This window comes from Zootoca vivipara, chromosome 10 (genome assembly GCF_963506605.1).
Source record: "Zootoca vivipara chromosome 10, rZooViv1.1, whole genome shotgun sequence".
NCBI lineage: Eukaryota > Metazoa > Chordata > Lepidosauria > Squamata > Lacertidae > Zootoca > Zootoca vivipara.
In genome coordinates, this window is record NC_083285.1 from 46,941,847 (window position 1) to 46,958,379 (window position 16,533).

A 16,533-nucleotide genomic window follows, 5' to 3' on the forward strand; every position below is an offset into this window, starting at 1 on the left:
CTGCATAGATGTTTGTTTGTTTTTAGCAATTCAGGACTTTTACAGAAAAAGGTCCTCTCTTTTGAAACCTAAATTTTAAATGTCATTTGTATCACTGCCTCTTTCCCCCCCTCCTTTCATCCTAGATGGAAAGCCAGTGTCATTGTCTCCAATTGAATCTCAGCCCCACAGCCCTCGTTACACAGCCACAAGTCAACGTGAAAGAGAGAGCCTGGAGGTACGCATGCGAGAAGTGGAAGAGGAAAACCGGGCACTTCGCAAGCAGCTCAGTCTTGTGCAGAGCCGGGGCCTGCCCCATCGCCGAGGCAACCACTCAAAAACTTATTCCATGGAGGAAGGGACTGGGGACAGTGAGAGCCTACGGGCTGGCATCGTGGCAGGGAACAGCTCAGAGTGCGGACAACAGCCAGCAGTCGAGAAGTGTGAGGTAGGTAGATTGTTCTTCCATCTCAGGCCATACTTCTCAATGTTTGGCTGGGTACCTTTTCCATGGATGCATGTGTGAGAAAGGGACAACCATGCTCTGCAGCTTCTTTGAGTGCTTTTGTCTGGCTTGAATGGGTCCTTGAACTGCTTACCAGGGTAGAGAGATGCATGTGGGGCGGTGGAATAGAAACCTTTGACCCCCTAACTGGGTTGCTGGAATGCACCTATTGTATGAAGGTCATATCTGTCTACCTAAACTTTCTGTGCCCTGAGAAGTTTCTGGCTTGCATGCCAACATGAAACTGGATTATATAGTAGCACATTCCTGCTGTCTAAACTGCATAGGGATTAAAATGTATTTTGTAACTGCCCAATTTTTTTTTTTTTTTTGCTTCTGGCTCTACTAGTTTCTGACATGCAGCCACCAAGACGTTGCCAATGAAGGACTTGTGGGTTGCAAACAGGTTCTCTTCCCCTGCTCTGTTGAGAACTGGTTGGCTTTATTGGGGCCTTTGCCTGCTTTCAGTGCTATACCCACGACATGGGCCATTGGCAAATAATTTTTATAGAATCCATATATATTTTCTGCTTTTGTGGAAGCAAGCAAGTCATGTCAGTGGCAATGCTGTGTGCTTGTTGATATGTAATTTAGTGTCAGGAAAGTTGGAAGCAATGCAGAATCCATATTATTTGAACACAAAAGTATAAGAAAGACTGGAAATAAAAGTGATATTAAAGAGAAAAGACATTTGCTTATATGGCATAAGATAAATTTGTAGTTAAGAGTTGGTAGAATACCATCATGTCCAAGGACAGCAACTCAGTAAAATCCTGGCAAGTTCCATAGGACAACATTTATGTTTGTATCAATTATATTGTCTAATTTAATGGCTTCTGTTACACCTCAATCTTCAAAGTCCAGTGGATAATTCCCATCATCCCTGACTACTGGTCCTGTTAGCTAGGGATGATGGGAGTTGTAGTCCCAAAACATCTGGAGGCACGAGTTTGCCTATGCCTGCCTTAAATTCTTCTCTGGCTTAGAATAACCTGCCAAGCAGAGAATAATCCCTGGTTTCCCTTCTCGGTCCCCAAACACCCTTCCTGCCAGTCTCCTAAACATCCTCCCCCCCTTTAGGAACACTTCCCCAACATGGCACCCTCTGGCTATTTTGTACTGCAACTCCAATCAACCCCAGTCAGCATGGTCAATGGTTGGAGATAAAGCAAGAGGTAAGGGAAGAGGATGCTTTTTGGGGAACTAGCAAGGAGGGACTCTTGGGGATCAGGGAGGTAGGTTATTTCCCCAAGCTTTTGGGTCTGTTTTCCCCAGATTTTGTTTAGTTGACTTCAAAGTCAGCTGGGAACAAGTGGGTGCAAGCTCACTCTCTATCAGACTCCACAGACCTCCTAAGACCCGCTGAATACAGCAGACACGTCAGCTTCATTTAGACCTTGAAAATGTGTCAGTTTCCCCAAAGATGTGCAGCGGTAAATATGACAATGGTTTTCACGGTTGTTACACAGCATCACTGACTCCATTGTCTTCTTTCTTCCAAGATGTATTTGTGATTGTCACTCACTCTCATTTTGTGAACTATATCCATTCAATTTCAAAAGGAGCTGGGAGGAGGTGATACCTCACTTGAGTAGAAGAAAGCCAAGTTTTTTGAGGGCACTTAACAGAATACACCAAGGAGAAATCAATAAACAATGGTATCGGCAAGTTCTGAAAATAGCTGCAAGCAGCTATTGAGAAGCTCGCTTCCTAATTTCAAAGTGTAGATGGGAGCAGCTGGCCAGAATATCTCTATCTCTCTCTCCCTCTCCCTCTCCCTCTCCCTCTCCCTCTCCCTCTCCCTCTCCCTCTCCCTCTCCCTCTCTCCCTCTCACACACACACACACACAATTCCAACCAATCAACAAAACTTATCAACGGAAAGGAAATCTCTTGACAGTTCTAGATCTGCCTCCTATGCCCACTTCACAAAGAGCAAATCTCACTGAATGTGGTGGAACTTGCCAAGCATGCATAGGGTTATATGGTAACTATCTTCTGAGTCATATTTGTCAAGGGAATTTTTACACCACCACAATATTTCCCAAATGGTAGGTGGTCTATAGATTCTTTACATAAATCAATAAAAGAGTACAGGATGATGATGATTTGCCTTTGTAGTATCCAGACTACTCTTTTTATTTTCTACTTTTTATGAGTTTGATCTGAAACTGTAGGAATCAGAGAGGGAGAAATCCTATGCTCACCTAGGTGAGACTGTGGGAGATAGGCTGTCAAATCTAACAATGCACGTTCTTGCTGGTTAGCATGTGAAGGGGTTAAGGACTTAGCACTGTTTTGCTGATAGGCAGACGCAGACCATAAAGATGTAATTGGCAGAGAAGGCTCTGTGTGATGTCATTTCCCCTCCTCTCCTGGGAGGGAAAAAGCAAAATAAGTATTTCCTGTTCCTTCTCTCCCCACCCTTCTCTTCAGCCAGCTATGGAGGAAGACATGCCTCTGATGGTTTTGCTGTAAACACAAGTATTTTACCTGCATTTACTTATAATGCTGTTGCTGCTAGGGACAAATGCTTGCCTGCGGGTAAAACATACGCTTTAAACTTGCTTTTCAGTCTGTAGCCTGTTCCTTTGACTAACAGGGTAACAAAGTGGGAAATCAGCCTAGCAGCTGATTCCTTTGCTTCCAATTAAACTGCTTAAGATGAGATTTAAACTCTGCTCATTCCAGCACTTTTAAATGCCAGTACTAATTCTTTTGTCTGATTCTTTTGTCTGTTAACCAACACACTTAGGTTTGTAGGGGGATAAAATATAGTTAATTATATTCCCTCACCTACCTAATAAAACCCATCAGATACAAGGGATGCTAAGAAGTCATCACTTCCTTGGCAAGGACATCAGTTCCCTGGGTTAACATTAATGAATTCAATTAACATCCCCCCCCATTCCCCAGGAATCAGGATACCAGACAATAAGTAGAAAATGAACGAACACATACGGTATCCTCATTTTAGCACACCTACAGTTATCACTAGATGTTGCAGGATATTTGTTTGTCGCCCAAATCAACAGCCCCATTTTCTTCCCCTTGATTCTCTTTTCCTAATAATTGAATAACAGAGAATGCATGACATCACATCATCACTTGGAGAGATTATCTGTCTTCTGCAAGCAGAACCCAGTGAAATGGAACAGGGATTTGGTAATTTCCAGAGAGGTGGCTGTGTTCTATTGCAGCAGAAGGATATGAAATGCAGAAAATTACAGACTATGGTAATTGTGTTATTAAAAGTGGCCGGTCACAAAAACAAAACAGTAGTTGATGACACAGGCATCCTGGTTTTGGTAAGCCACCTAACACATGCAATGTGGTGGAAAAATCCATTGCTTCTATTCTGTTCACACTGAACCTCTTGATGAATTGTAATTCAGGGTTTTCAAATTGTAGTCTACCTTTGATATTTCCTGGTTCTAGTACAGCCACCTTACAGTCAATCCCGAATTTGCTGGGAGGTTAAAATTTCCCACTGTTTTTGGTTATTGCTATTTCTGATGTTAGATTTATGCCCATTAATTGCTTTGCCATTTGTCCTACACAGAACGAAGAAGGGTATTGTTGGCAGATGATTTGCAATATGATGATGATGATGTGTCATTATTAGATATGGTGGGCAGAGGGTGGATGAAACATGAAGCTGTTGTTTTTGACAGCTATGGGGGGGGGGAATCTGTGAAAGCTAAAATCTGTGAAATCCAGAAATCTGTTGTGGTATATACCGTAATATGTCCAGTGCATTCAACATGCAGTCTTATTCAGTGGCAAGAAAACCTTCCACTATCTTCTTCCACTGCCTTGTTAAAGTAATTCGCTTAGGGCATATTTTCCTCACCAGCAGTTTGATAATGATATTCCCATGCTTTTGAAATCTTGCAGATCATTTTTAAGTAATGGGTTGTTTTTTGTTTTTGTTTTGCAGGGGTGGGATTAGGAGATTACTGTTTGCTTTACTAGAAAATGCACACGAAGCAGTTTTCTCCAACCTGGTGCCCTCCAAATGCTTTGGACTACAGTGGCCGTCAGCCCCATCTGCTGATGGGAGCTGCATGCAGTCCAAAACACCTAGAAGGCACTGAATTGTTGAAGGATGATTTCAGCTCTCTCCCATCTTTCTTGTGCTCCTGCAGAAATTTGGATGGCTGAATCTCTTAAGGCCCAGAGGTATATGTGCTGCAGCCAATTTTGGACAAGGGAATAGCTGCTAAAAGGGGTGACTAGATTAGATGGCCTTCCAGATTATAATGACTTTTACCAGTAAATTTACTTGCTCAGCAGGGGATTAGTGTTATGCCCCAGGCAGTGGTTATGTAAAACATGAAACTTCCCTGCTCTCACCATGCACCTATCTTAACCACACAGTATTTTGATAATGAAATAGCTTTAACTTTTTCCTCTTAAAAGATTCACACAGTAATTCAGCGACAGAATGTAAGCTTAATTTAAACATCCTTATTATCAGATTTGCCTTCTGGGTTCTCATCATTTATCCTATTACTGGAAATGCCAGTTATCTGTTTACGAGAGAGGTCCAATTTCATTCCACCCAACCCCCCAACCCCATCCATAGTAAGACATTATTTTAGCTTCCTTTTCCTTAAGGTAGGGGAGAATTAAGGCCAGAAAAGGGAGGTTAAGATGAGGATTGTGTGATATAGCATACACAAGGGGTTGAGACCCTCTGGGGTTTGAAGAGGGATGCCTCTGCACTCTTCATCATAATAAAAATAAAAATTCTTTAAGATTCTGAGGATCATATTTTGAGAAATGCTATCTGACTATAGAATCTCTCTTCTGTCTGACTATAGAATCTCTCTTCCCTATGTTACTTCATGTTGCAGCCCAAGTCCAGCTTCCTATTCCTGCATGTGGTGTTGGATTTTACATGTCTCCTTGTTATATTACTCCTTTTTATATTTAAAATGCCCTGCCCCTAGCCCATTGAGTTATATAATCCATTCAAGTAAAAATTCAATAAATAATATTCTTTAACATTAGCAATTTTGTTCCAAAAACAATTTTTGATTCATATGTCTGGCTTTACAACAACAGTAAATGACTATTATCCCCATTTGGAGGATTGAGTTTATTGGAGGACAAAAGATTGCTAAAGATGTGAAAATTTTAAATATATATATATTTTAAATGGGAGTAGCTAATCACCTGGAGAGGTAGCAGGACCTTTCAGATGACAGTAGCATTAAAGGAGAACTGAAAAAGAGAGGGGTTAAATGAACTATTTGAATAGGCCTTCACTATGGAAGTTCTTTTGGTTTCATGATAGATAGCTCACTTTAAAATATCAACTCATATTAAAGCCAAATTTAATATGGGGAATTATTACGAATGGGCGTGTCTGCTGTGGAGTGTCTTCATCTGGAATTACAACACACATTGCTGAATTACAACTTATTACCAAACTTAAAACCATGGAGAGACCTGGTCTGAATAGAGACTTTGGATTCTTATCTCATTATACATGATAAAGCTATTTTTGGCCTTCTCGTCCCTTGCTTTTTCCTGTAAGACCAATTGCATTCGTTAACAGTTGTCAACAGGTTTACCACACCTATCAGCCAATCACCCATTCCCACCACCCTTCTGAGTAATACCCCTCCCCACCCTCTCACTATATGACTTCTGTTTCAGTGTATCTGAAGAAATGTGCATGCACATGAAATCTCATACCAAGAACATAGTTGGTCTCTAAGGTGCTACTGGACAATACACACACACACACACACACACACACACACACACCCATCTGGAAAACTTGTATAGTTCTAGCTCTTTTGCCTCAGAAGGGTATCCTAGTACAGTGGTACCTCAGGTTAAGTACTTAATTGGTTCCGGAAGTCTGTACTTAACCTGAAGCGTACTTAACCTGAATCAAATTTTCCATTGAAAGTAATGGAAAGTGGATTAATCCGTTCCAGACGATGAAAAACACCCCCTAAAATAGCAATTTAACACGAATTTTACTGTCTAATGAGACCATTGATCCATAAAATGAAGGCAATAATCAATGTACAGTGGTACCTCAGGTTAAGTACTTAATTGGTTCTGGAAGTCCGTACTTAACCTGAAGCAAACTTTCCCATTGAAAGTGGATTAATCCGTTCCAGATGGGTCCACGGAGTACTTAACTTGAAAGTACTCAACCCGAAGCGTACTTAACCCGAGGTATGACTGTACTGGGAAAGATACAAAAAAAGAGCTCCTGAAATTTCAGAGAATTTTCTTAGATGCTTTTTTTGTTTAAGAAAAAAATATATAACTAGGGGAGGGCATTATAGTTCATAAATTTATGAATGCTAGAGAAGAGTAGATAGGTTTTTGTCCAAATTACAAAATTCGTTACAAATGAAATAGTTGGGTGGTAGATTCAGCAGAGGCAAAAGGAATCATTTCTCTTATGGAATTGATTGCCCCAAGAAGTGATTATAGCCCCTATGTTAGATAGTTTATAAAAAGAGTAGAGAAATTGATGGAAGATAGAATGTAATCACTGTGTTGCAAAGGAAGTATAGCGTTGCTGGGGGATATACAATGGGGGAGAGTTGCTGCCTTCAAGCCCTAGTTGAGACTTCCCACAGGCATCTGGCTAGCCACTGCTGGGAACAGGATGATGAACAAAATGGACCTTTAGTCTCGTTTCAGCGGGACTTCGTGTTCTCAAGGCCACCCGGTGAGATTTGAACCAGCTGTCTCTGCTGTTTACATGAGCTTCAGCAAAAAAAGACAATAATGTCAAAGTAATTAAAATGAAAAGTAACAGGGATGTTTCTTCTGTTTTCTTTTTCAGGCCTTAGAGGACATACCTTGATGCGAATTATTTGCTTCTTAGTATATGTGAGAGTCAGTGTGTTGTATGAGAGTTAAGGAAAGCTAAACCAATTAAGGAAGAGAGCACATTCAATATTGAATCTGATTAATCCATGAAGTATCATTGAGTTTTGGGACAGAGATCTACACCAGTGGTCTCTGTTGTTTATATGGGTTTTGGTGAAGAAGAAGAAGAAGAAGAAGAAGAAGAAGAAGAAGAAGAAGAAGAAGAAGAAGAAGAAGAAGAAGAAGAAGAAGAAAGACAATACTGCCATACAGTGGACCCTTGGGTTACGCAAACTTTCAGGTTGCGAACATGGCAACCCCAGAAGTGTATACTTCCAGGTTTTGCCGCGCACATTTGCACAGAAGCGGCACCTCTAGATGCGGACTTTTCGGGGTACATACGGACCCCCAGAATGAATTAAGTTCATATCCGGAGGGTCCACTGTAATTCAAATTGTGGTGTTAAAAACAAAACAAAACAAAAGTCATTTAGAAATTCACTCAAAAAGAATGGCTGGCTGGAGTAGTAGTACTTCTGTGTTAAAAATGGCAGCCTCTCAAATCAGGAGGAGGAGGAGGAGGAGGAGGAGGAGGAGGAGGAGGAGGAGGAGGAGGAGAAGAAGAAGAAGAAGAAGAAGAAGAAGAAGAAGAAGAAGAAGAAGAAGAAGAAGAAGAAGAAGAAGACGACGACTAGGGGCATGCTTAGCATTAAACCACATATCTATGATTCTCTATGAGATCAGCTATTGAGAGGTATCTTCCCCGTGGTTAGTTTATTTGTTCCTTGGTTGAGATAAACTGGGTGGCAATTTTTGCTGGGCTCTTTGTGTGAGCATCAGCATGATGGGATACTTCTTGCCTTGATTCTGCTCACAAGAATCAACCCTATAGCAACCCTATTTCAAATTCATGGGGGCTGCTGCTAAAGGAAACATGAGCTTTTCTTACCTTCCCCATCCCCTCCAGCAGGATGGCACTTCCCCATGTCCCTGATTCTTGGAATCAGAGAATTCCTGCAGTGCAGGAACCACACCTAAAGAACCCCAGACAGATGTGTTCTGTGCACAAATTTTTACCAAAATGTACCTTCATTAGGAAGAATGCAAACCAGGCAAAGCACCCCAAGGCCAGAAATTGCACTTCGGATTTCATGTTTTGTAAAACACATTGATACATAACTTCAGTATAGTCGTAAGAACATAAGAAAATCCCTGTTGGATCAGGTCAAAGGTTCATTCGACATCATCTTCTCACAGCGGCCAGCCAGATACCTACCGGTATGGGAAGCCCACAAGCAGGATCTGAATGCAGCAACACTCTCTCCACTTGTGATCCCCAGCAATTGGTATCCAGAGGCATTCTGCCTCCAGCAGTGGAGGTAGAACATAGCCCATTGTGGCCAATAGGCATTTAAGCCATCTTTTGTAGACCTGGTATCACAGAGGCACACACTTCTTAGCTTCTCTCAACAGAGCATATGAATGCAGCTGAGTACTTACTTGTGTCAGGAGATTGTCTATTGGCTCCAAATACTTTCTCATTTTATTCCTAGGATTTTTTCCTCTTCTTATCTAGGGTCTTCTCGTCTAGGAGATCTCAAATCTAGCCTTCGTTATTAATAATACTGATGTTATTAGCTGCCTACCTAGAACAGGCATAGGCAAACTTGGCCCTCCAGATGTTTTGGGACTACAATTCCAATCATCCCTGACCACTGGTCCTGTTAGCTAGGGATGATGGGAGTTGTAGTCCCAAAACATCTGGAGGGCCGAGTTTGCCTATGCCTGACCTAGAACATGTGAACTCTCCCTGGAAAGGGTTTTTGTTTGGTCATAAACTTGGGAAGTCTCAACTTATTTGTGAACTTCTGAAGGCTGGTTATCATAACTTCTACCATCCCCTTTTCCTGCATCATATTCTATATCTATCTATCTATCATCTATCTATCTATCTATCTATCTATCTATCTATCTATCTATCCATCTATCATCTCTCTCATCTATATCTATCAATCTACATAATAAAACTTCAGGTGTCTTGAAGCAATTATTTCAAATGTATATGGTGTTACAAATATTTAACATACGTGCTGTTTAACATACCATACAAGCGTCAGATGAGCATTAAGCACAACAAATGGCATTATTCGATAGTGGGACTGTTTTCCTGTTTAATGAATAATAAAAGTGAAAGCTTAAATTGCTCTTATTCCCCGTGCTTTCATTGTCTCTCTCTTTCTTTCTACTTAGACAATCCATGTCGCCATTGTCTGTGCTGGATACAATGCCAGTCGGGATGTTGTCACACTCGTCAAATCAGTATTGTTTCACAGGTAACACCTTTATCTTGTCACATGTAAACATGATCTTTGTAAACATGATCAAATATGGTTTTGCTTCTTCTCAGTACAGTCTTTAGGTAATGCCATGTTCCTAGCCCATGCAAACAATACTTTCCAGTCCAATCTAAATGTCCTCTGTGAAGAATGTGTATTAGATACTGTCAGGGGGACTCCTTACAGGGACCCTCCCCCAGTCATCCTGACCAGCACTTCGCCCAGTGACAGCACTAGCAACGGGTCAGGAGGAGGGAATGAGGAGTGGAGCGGGGCGGAGAGGGGGCTCTCAAACGCGTCAGAGCCAAGGCACCGACCCACCTGGCCAGAGAGGGAAGGGCAGCGCAGCGAGGTGCCGGAGCCTCTGCAACGCTCCAGCCAGAGGACGGGAGAAGGAACGCAGCAGGGCTAGGGGGAGGCGCTTTGGGGTGCCCAGGCTTTTATGCTGACCAAAGAGCCAGAAGCAGCCATTTCTGGGTTCTGAATCGGACTAGGCAGTCATGTTTTCTGATAGCTCTGTACTGTAAATAATACAGTGGTACCTCGCAAGAATTTTTCGCAAGATGAATGCGTCTTGCGATCTGATGGTCGCAAGACGTATTCGTTTTGTGAAAAATTCATCTTGCGAATCGCGATTTCCCATAGGAATGCATTGAAATTTAATGCATTCCTGTGGGCAAAAAAAGAAATTTCAATGCATTCCTATGGGAAACCGCGATTCGCAAGGCGAATTTTTCACAAAATGAATTGACTCGTGGAATGAATTAAATTCATCTTGCGAGGCACCATTGTATGCACAATAAAACTCTGAAAGACAGAGCGGACTGGAGCGTCTTTACTCTAGAGTAGCCGCAACAATCCCCTGACAGATACTATATGCACTTTGCCATGCATTATAAAGTTGGCAGCGATTCTATATGGGTACTACCACTGTGTGTGTGTGGCTGCTTCTCCTGTTTGCATACTTCCATAGCTATTATCTCATAAATGTTAGTGTCACCACCTGAGCAAGTTTTCTAATAACAATTGGGCACATTCTCTCTCAATAGTTGGGTTTATTATGGAAACAGGCAAAAAACTGATCTCTTCCACCTAAGCAGTAAAGGGCTTTACAACATCAGATTTTTTAAAAAGTTGTGTTCAAAGGCTAGTAGGGAATCCAATAATGATGGAGAAGTGCTATAATACCCTTTGAGGAACCCATTGACAGTAGGCTACCCTATTCTGCACAAACTGAAGCTTCCAAATTATTCATACGTGCAGTTATACATGAAGCATATTATATCAGCCAAGCAAAATAATATTAACTGTATTTGAATCTTGCAAGGCAAAATTTGAAAATGCAATCAAGCTGAATTAGTTTGTTAAAAAAAATACATTCCTTACAAAATGATGTGGCTTTGCACTGGCCACTATTGCTTTGTCTTGCAATGGTCAGCCTAGCTTTTTGTTGTTGCTGCTGTCACCTTACATAGACTTCAACAAATCATAAGCAAGTTTACGGACATTACAGAAGCATTAAACATGCCGTCTCCTCATTGCATAACTTCTTCAGACAGAACATGTGGCATCCATGTTTTTTCTAGCTGATATTATTTTTCATTTTACTAAAAAGAAAAGAAAAGAAATAGTGACAATTTACATGGTATCTGACTGATTTTGAGTGGGCATGCCTTGATTTGAAAACTGCTCGTGTTTTTCCTTGGAAAGATTTTGCAGCTCGTTGCAGGTTGGCCAAAATAACTTGCGTTGTAAAAAGGCTTTACAATTCCTTGTTAATTATATCTGAGCAACTTTTGTTTCTCAGGTTAAGCAATAATTCCAAATTAACAGCACCTTTTCTCAGCAAAAGCCCAAATTAAAATACACAGAGATGAATAATCATCTAATCCTCTATTCATAGTATTAATAAATCAAAGCACAATTAAATATCTTAGGTAGGGATTTTTTAAGGGACTTTTTGTTTGTTGCTTTTATTATACCTTTCAAATATTAACTACCTCCTGATTTTTAGGAGAGTTATTGGGAAAGTATAGTTTTACCGTTTGTAGTCAGTTCTTCATCAGTTCATGATGATAGTGGTGGCAATGAGCTGTTTTGCCCTCCCCTCCTTGAAGGCGAACTGCTGTCAGTGTCGTCACCCACTGCCCTTTGCTGGCAGACGGCAGTCCCCTCCGTAGGTGGAGCATGTCACCTGCAGGAGAACCGAGTCAAGCCTGCCTTCCTGCTTCGCCCACTCATGTTATCTTTCGCTGGGACTTTGGTGCCACCTCTCTGGATATCTTAGAAGAAGTAGGTGGCAGCACGTTGGCAGAAGACGAAGCGTCTGGGGGAAGAAATATTCCGGTGTTTTGTGTAAGCTTACACAAAATGTAAATGTTAGTTTTCACACAATATATGCATATGTTTTCTGAAATTCCAGGGAATTTCTGGCTCTCTCCTTTGGTTCCCAGGCAGGGATATGAAGTACCTTCCACACGCCACATGTATCTGTGCATGCAACCAATTGCATAACCAAACGCCTTCCCTGCACATGACACAATATTTTTCTTGAAAATGGTAATCAAGGTGACACGAAGCAAAGGACTTTTCGATTAGCAAGAACCAACCTGCTGCCAAGCCAGAACCAAACACTCGATGTGGATATGATAACCATGTTCAAATATATAAAAGGATGTCATATAGAGGAGGGAGAAAGGTTGTTTTCTGCTGCTCCAGAGAAGCGGACACGGAGCAATGGATTCAAACTACAAGAAAGAAAATTCCACCTAAACATTAGGAAGAACTTCCTGACAGTAAGAGCTGTTCGGCAGTGGAATTTGCTGCCAAGGAGTGTGGTGGAGTCTCCTTCTTTGGAGGTCTTTAAGCAGAGGCTTGACAGCCATCTGTCAGGAATGCTTTGATGGTGTTTCCTGCTTGGCAGGGGGTTGGACTGGATGGCCCTTGTGGTCTCTTCCAACTCTATGATTCTATGATTCTATGATTCTATGATCTTCCTGATGCAGCCTTGAACTGCACTTGAAAATGATTGGCTCAGAGGTTGAATATGTTATCATTTTAGTTGTGGTTTTAAAGTGAAGATTGCTTTAGAGAGGTCTCATCCTCCACTTGACTAGGGCACATCATACAGCAACCATGTCATTCCGTATAATTAGTCGGCTTTGGGAGTGGTAGGCAGCAGGATGCTAAATAGCTGGTGTGTTTAGATAGCTGGAATGATGGTGAAAAGTGAAGCTGTGTGAATGATTATGATTATGAATTCTAGGTCTGATCAGCACGCCCAACATTAGCAATGAAGACATATTGAAAAAACTGGTTTGTAGGCAAAATATTAAAACACAACAACTAGAAAATAAACCTTAAACCTTCTCTGGTTCTCTTTACCCTGTACCACCTGTTGGGGTTGCTTTTATAAGTCTTCCAGGTTCTCCTTAACTTGCAGCTGGGTCTCTTCTCACTTACCAAGAAGCCCAAGTTGTAAAGGGAATGGCATTGTGGTATCTGCCAGGGCTGAGGCGAACCCCAAAAAAGTCTTACAAGAAGTGTACCACACAAGTGACTGCACAAGTAGTAGCCAGTATCCACCACCATACAGCAAAATTCCATGGGCTGCAATCTCTAAAACCACACATATTCTAGAAACATTGTTTATATAATTCAGAACCTCTCTCAGTATTTGAATTATGTTCCTCCTCCCATTTATTTATTTATTTATCATTCCAAAAGCTGCAGTAGGTAACGTCTGCATCTTTGTTTTGCTTTGACCCAGCAAAATGTTTCAAAACTGCACTTGAGGTTTCAGATGAAATAAAGAAGAAGTTTAGTATCTCTAGATGTGCAAACGTATGTGCCCACTCTGTAGAAATCCTGAGCACTTTTAAGTCAGTTTGACACAACTGAGCAGGAGAAATAGAATAGCTCTTGAGTGCTTGCAAGCTGCAATAAATATTCATTGGTATTGCTGCATAGATGGAAGCTTGAACAGCCCCTCGTCAATCTCCGGTCTCTGAAGTGATGCAGAGATTTCCCCAATACAAACTAGGCTAGCATTTGTAAGTGTGCCACCAAGGACTGGACCTCGAGTATCACAGCACAGCACTAACTCATCCTCTGTTCTTTGTTTATTTTTATCTTTCCAGTGAATTATCCGTAGGGCTCTCTGTGTATATCTGCGCTATACCCAGTTTTAATGTGTATATCCTCTCCTCGTCCGCAGATTTCTTTGCAGCTTCTCTTCCAAGAATAAGAATCCTGGTGTGCTCTGAGATGTAGGTTCGGCATTGTCCTCCTCCTCCCACTGCAGAAAATACTGTTTCAGACCATGATGCATCATTTTCTGTAAGGGGTGGATTTGGAGTCCTCCCAGTTTTATCTCTGCAAAGATCTGCGTACACCATCTCCCAGCCCACCTGGTGCAAATTCTTTTCTAACTGAGGTATCTGTTTCCCAGTTGTCTTCCTGCACACCTTGCCTAGTACCTTCAGCATGTCATTGTGATCCCCCTGATTCACTCATGCCCATAAGTCACACAATATGTCCTTACTCAATGAGGCTACTGGATTATTCATATCTAAATGTATATGTTGCTTTCTTGGAAGCTTAGCAAGGAGCTCTATGTACCTATGATATTGAACCTGCGATAGCTGTTGAAGTCACCGGGAATGGGAAAAATGCACATGTGAACTTGCCATAGTCATTGTCAGACATGGGCCTGATTTGAATAGAATACTAAACCATAGTTCTAACCCGTTACAAGAATAAGCTGCAGTGGACCGCATCATGCACTCCATCCGCAATTCTAAATGCACAGCTTCTGGTGATTATGAACCATGCATCATAGTCAGAGAGAACCACTAACCCTGAAGATCTCAGTGATTGGGCAGGGATATAAGGAACCAGGAAGTTCTTAAGATATCCCGGACTGAAGTTATTAATGGCCTTGTAAATTAATACTGTACAAGAACCTGGAACCTGACCCTGGTAGCAACTGGCAACCAGTGGAAGCTCCTAAACACCACCAACAGTCTTAACAGCAGAACTCTGCACCAGCTAAAGCCTCCAGACTAGGCCTCAATAGCAGCCCCACATTGACGTTACCAATGCATGAATAAACGTGGCCAGGCTAGCCCAATTCAATGGCACCTGTAGTTGGTGTGCTAGCAGTAAGTGGTCAAAGGCACTCCTAGCCACTGAGACTGCCTGAGGCTCAAATGACAAAGATTTATCTAGGTAAAGGGGCCCCTGACCATTAGGTCCAGTCGTGACCGACTCTGGGGTTGCGGTGCTCATCTCACTTTACTGGCCGAGGGAGCCGCCGTACAGATTCCGGGTCATGTGGCCAGCATGACTAAGCCGCTTCTGGCGAACCAGAGCAGCACATGGAAACGCCGTTTACCTTCCCGCCAGAGCGGTACCTATTTATCTACTTGCACTTTGATGTGCTTTCGAACTGCTAGGTTGGCAGGAGCAGGGACCAAGCAACGAGAGCTCACCCTGTCGCGGGGATTCAAACCGCCGACCTTCTGATTGGCAAGCCCTAGGCTCTGTGCTTTAACCCACAGCACCACCTGCCACCTGAGCACCCCCCCAAACTTTGTACCTGTTATTTCAAGAAGGAATGCAACTGTGATCCCAAGCACACAACTGGCTAATCTCCTGGACATGGAAACCACTATGAGCTTCAAGAGGTCACAAGAGTATCTTCAAACTGAGTATTACAATGATTGCTTTTTTGCCAGGAAATGAAAAGCCCATTGCACATTACAATTATTATGTAAATTACAAATAATTAGCACAAACTAATGGAATAGATTTGCTTCAAAAGGCTTATACAGTTTATGGCTCAAGAGAGAAAGGTAGCCTTTTTGTAGGCTGTTTTGGTTGCTAACTGTGATTGTTACTGCTGGTGATTTAGCTGATAAGAGAGAACAATAGCATCACTGTGATATGAAAAGAGTTTAGAGTTCAAAGCATTCATTCTGCCAGTAGGTGGTGGTTTATAATAGATCCTCTCTAAATCCATTTTGCAAATTCTCCTGGGACATCTGTATCCTTAAGTGTTACAATTGTTGCAACCTATTCCATATGTTTTCTTAATGGTGCAAATACATTAGAGTTTTCACCTTTGCCACTGTTAGGCAAATATTTCTGATTTTCCTGTCACTTAATTCAGAAGTGAACATATAAAGTTCCCTCATGCTGTGTGGCACAGGATCAGGACTTGGCGGGGGTTCAGTGTCAATATTCTTCCCCTAGGTTCCCAGATAACAGATACAGCAAGATGGGTGTGTCTCAAGAACTTTATTCTAATCTAGAAATTCAGGCAAATATTTTTAAAGGTAAAGTGTTAGTCTGAAAGCCATTGTTTTAAAATTGCATGGCATTCTGGATTGTGATTTATGAAAATAATAATAATATTAATAATAATAATATTAATAATAATAATTTATTATTTATACCTCGCCCATCTGGCTGGGCTTCCCCTGCCACTCTGGGCGGCTTCCAACAAACATTAAATACATCAAATATCACAGATTAAAAACTTCCCTAAACAGGGCTGCCTTTAGGTATTTTCTAAATGTCAGGTAGTTGTTTATCTCTCTGATGGGAGGGTGTTCCACAGGGCGGGTGCCACTACCGAGAAGGCCCTCTGCCTGGTTCCCTGTAGCTTGCAGTTGATAATTTCAGAGCTATTGCTCATCCGACTTGGAAGACCCGACTTCTCACTCTGCCCAACATGATGACCATTACAATACTTGTGTATATTTGTATTAAGAATATGGAAATAAAATGGGATGTTATGGCATTTTGTGCCAATTGGGTTTGCTCACCCATGACAGCTAAAGAGTTGGAACCCATATGTAAT

At 41.7% G+C, this 16,533-nt stretch overlaps 1 protein-coding gene across 2 annotated transcripts in view; it reads left to right on the forward strand.

Annotated features, from left to right (window-relative positions):
* LARGE1 (LARGE xylosyl- and glucuronyltransferase 1) overlaps positions 1-16,533 on the forward strand; it is a 314,023-nt gene that overhangs the window by 139,761 nt on the left and 157,729 nt on the right. For both annotated transcript variants that reach the window (XM_035126642.2, XM_035126643.2), the window contains exons 3-4: positions 126-427; positions 9,583-9,665. In XM_035126642.2, coding sequence (XP_034982533.1) covers positions 126-427; positions 9,583-9,665 — 385 coding nt within the window. The remainder of the gene's footprint in view (positions 1-125; positions 428-9,582; positions 9,666-16,533) is intronic.